This window comes from Cebus imitator, unplaced genomic scaffold (assembly GCF_001604975.1).
Source record: "Cebus imitator isolate Cc_AM_T3 unplaced genomic scaffold, Cebus_imitator-1.0 Scaffold79, whole genome shotgun sequence".
Lineage (NCBI taxonomy): Eukaryota > Metazoa > Chordata > Mammalia > Primates > Cebidae > Cebus > Cebus imitator.
The window spans coordinates 298,925-302,320 of record NW_016107394.1 but is presented as its reverse complement, the minus strand read 5'-3'; the positions used below and the strand labels follow the sequence as shown (position 1 = coordinate 302,320).

The 3,396-nt window shown below is 37.1% G+C and overlaps 1 protein-coding gene across 1 annotated transcript; it reads left to right on the top strand.

Annotated features, from left to right (window-relative positions):
* The first annotated feature begins 875 nt into the window (after positions 1 to 875).
* LOC108307442 (olfactory receptor 51G2-like) lies at positions 876 to 2,929 on the top strand. Its single transcript, XM_017532808.2, has one exon. The coding sequence runs from the start codon at positions 911 to 913 to the stop codon at positions 1,850 to 1,852; it is 942 nt and encodes a 313-aa protein (XP_017388297.1). The 5' UTR covers positions 876 to 910; the 3' UTR covers positions 1,853 to 2,929.
* Positions 2,930 to 3,396: the final 467 nt, after the last annotated feature.

The window sequence follows — 3,396 nt, the reverse complement described above, 5'->3', positions numbered from 1 at the left end:
CAGGAAGTACATCACAGCTTTTTTATCCCATCCACCTAGTACTTGTCATTTGAGACCTAATTTAAGACTCTCCTTCAATAAATCCTCCCCAACCTACCTGGATGAGGTTAGTTGTCTCTTCTGTGCTTTATATCGTTTTTTTTTTTTTTTAATATCAACTTTATAATGTTAAACTAATACTTAATTTTAACTTAAGCTCTCTATCCACTAGTTTGTACATATTTGATGGCATTTCTTATATATTTATCTTTTTTAGCAATGCCAGATTCCCTTTAATAAAATATGTTCTCTGGTTCAGTGGTGTGCACCTGTAGTCCCAGCTACTTAGAAGGCCCAAGTGGGAGGATTGCTTGAGAACAGGAGTTCAATGCTAGTCTAGGCAACATAGCAAGATCCTATCTCCAAAATATGATCTCATAACCCCAGCACTCTGGGAGACCGAGGTGGGTGGATCACAAGGTGAAGAGATCGAGACCATCCTGGGCACCATGGTGAAACCCCGTCTCTGTTAATAAATGCAAAAATTACCTGGGCGTCATGGTGTGTGACTACAGCTCCAGCTACTCAGGAGGCTGAGGCAGGAGAAATGCTTGAACCTGGGTGGTGGAGGTTGCAGTGAGCCGAGACTGCACAACCGTCACTCAGCCTGATGACAGAGGACAGTGAGACTTCGTCTCAAATTAAAAAAAAAAAAAAAAGGATTTCAACAAATGCACAGTGAAGAAAACTAAATTAATTGATAAAATATTAAACACAGGTGGTGATTAAATATAATGAGCACAGACATGATTAAAAAAACATTAAACACAGAGCAGCATAAATTATTGTTTCTTATTACAATTTTGACTTTTACCCTAATTTTCCATATTCTTGTTTCCTCACCTGGACTCTAGGTTCATCCTTGAGCACAATGTCTGTCTTCAATAGTTCTGCCTCTTACCCTCGCTTCCTCCTAACGGGCCTCTCAGGCCTTGAAAGCAGATATGACTTGATTTCCCTCCCCATCTTCTTGGTTTATGCCACCTCGATTGCCGGGAACATTAGCATCCTCTTCATTATCAGAACCGAGTCTTCCCTGCACCAACCAATGTATTACTTTCTGTCAATGCTGGCATTCACTGACCTGGGCCTGTCTACCACTACCTTGCCTACCATGTTCAGTGTCTTCTGGTTCCATGCCCGGGAGATCTCCTTCAATGCTTGTCTGGTCCAAATGTACTTCATTCATGTTTTCTCAATTATTGAGTCAGCTGTACTCCTGGCTATGGCCTTTGATCGCTTTATAGCAATCAGAGAACCCTTGCACTATGCAGCCATTCTAACCAATGATGTAATTATTGGGATTGGGTTGGCAATTGCTGGAAGGGCCTTGGCTCTGGTCTTTCCAACTTCCTTCTTCTTGAAGAGGCTTCAGTATCATGATGTCAATATTTTGTCCTACCCTTTCTGCCTGCACCAGGACCTCATAAAGACAACTGTATCCAACCGTCGACTCAGCAGCATCTATGGCCTCATGGTGGTTATCTGTTCCATGGGACTTGATTCAGTGCTTCTCCTCCTCTCCTATGTCCTCATCCTGAGCACAGTGTTGAGTGTAGCCTCCAAGACAGAGAGAGTGAGAGCCCTCAATACTTGCATCTCTCACATCTGTGCTGTACTCACCTTCTATACGCCAATGATCGGGTTATCTATGATCCGTCGCTACGGACAGAATGCTTCCCCAATTGTCCACGTGCTCATGGCCAATGTTTACTTGCTGGTTCCACCTCTCATGAACCCCATCGTCTACAGTGTTAAGACAAAGCAGATTCGTGACAGAATCCTGAAGAAATTCAAGAAAGATGAAGTGTAGATGACAGAGATTCTGAAACATATCTTTCCCTCATTCTCTTAATATTTATGAGAATACTTAATGTAGTGTAGGATTTTGAATTCATGTTACCAATGATATTTTGACTTTAAGATACTGTATGTAAACCTTGATAATAGTTAATCTGTATATTTTCAATACAGAGAATAAAGCTGTAGTTACATTTTACAGTGAAGATATTCATTACACACTGTGAGGGTCCTCAATATATCAGAGTAAGATTTAGATTTCAAAAGTTTTCCCATACTCTTTAACTTAATTTAAAAAATGTTTAAATGCAAGTTTTTATCCTCTGTTCAGGGAAACAAAATATTTCTAGTAGGAGAACCTCATATCAAAAATGGACGATAAATAAATAAAACCTAGCAAACTTTTAGAAGTGTAGAAGAAAGAAAAGTTGGACCAAATTAATCAAATAAATTGGAATAAAGCAGAAACAGTGATGATGTATGTAGGAATCTACAGAGGGTTTTCTATTATGAGTAGAGACGCTATGAGATCCAGACTGCTGTCCATTTTCTTAAATCTGGGTTTTCAGTACATTTCTAAATTATTGGTGGCAGTCTCAAGTTGTTCTGCATCTTAAAATGTGTTCCTTATAAGCTGAGCAGGAAGGAATACAGTTCTTCATTTCCTGTGTTCCCGTCCATATACTGTCCTGATCATCCTTTTCTGTGTTCCCAATGGCATTCTGCACTGAAATGCTCAACGTATTTTTGGAGATTATATTCTTCATTGTTAATTATGGGATTTATACAAATACATATTTTAATTACTAGAAAATTCTGAGATGTTATGCTATGAAGGCTTTGTTTTCAACTAAAATGATCAACTGAAATATCTGTTTTTAATTTATATAGAACAAGAAAATATCCTTAAAGAATTGTGTATACTCATTAATTCAACTTCATCACCTTACACTCAAACCTGAATCTGCTGTGGTCTGATTTTCATCTTCATGATTCCACTGATTTGCAGTTTATGATATTTCTAGTGCTCTACTTGTTACTAAATTCAACATCAATATCTTGATTAAACTTCCATTTTTCTTTGCATTATTAACCATGCTTTTCTTTTAAAGTAAACTTATTTTAAGTTGTTTTAAACTTATAGAAAAATTTAAATATGGTGCAGAGTTATCATCGATCCTGCCCTCAGCTAGCCCTGTTATTACCATCTTATATTAGTAGAGTGTATTTTTTACAATTAGTGAAATAACATTGATAGTTTATTATCCCCAGTTGTATATTATTCAGAAATTTTTAGTTTTTCTCCTTATATTCTTCTTGTACTCCAAGATCCAATCCAGGATATAACATTACATTAGCCATTATGTGTTTATAGACTGCTTTTAACCTTAAAAGTTTCTCAGACTTCTTTCATTGTCTTCAATTATCTTGGCATTTTTGAGGACTACTACAGTTTGTAAAATGTTCCTCTATAAGTATTTTTCTGATGCTTTTCGCATTATTACAGTAGGTTTACATGTTTTGGGGAGTAAGACCACAGAGGAATAATATCATTTT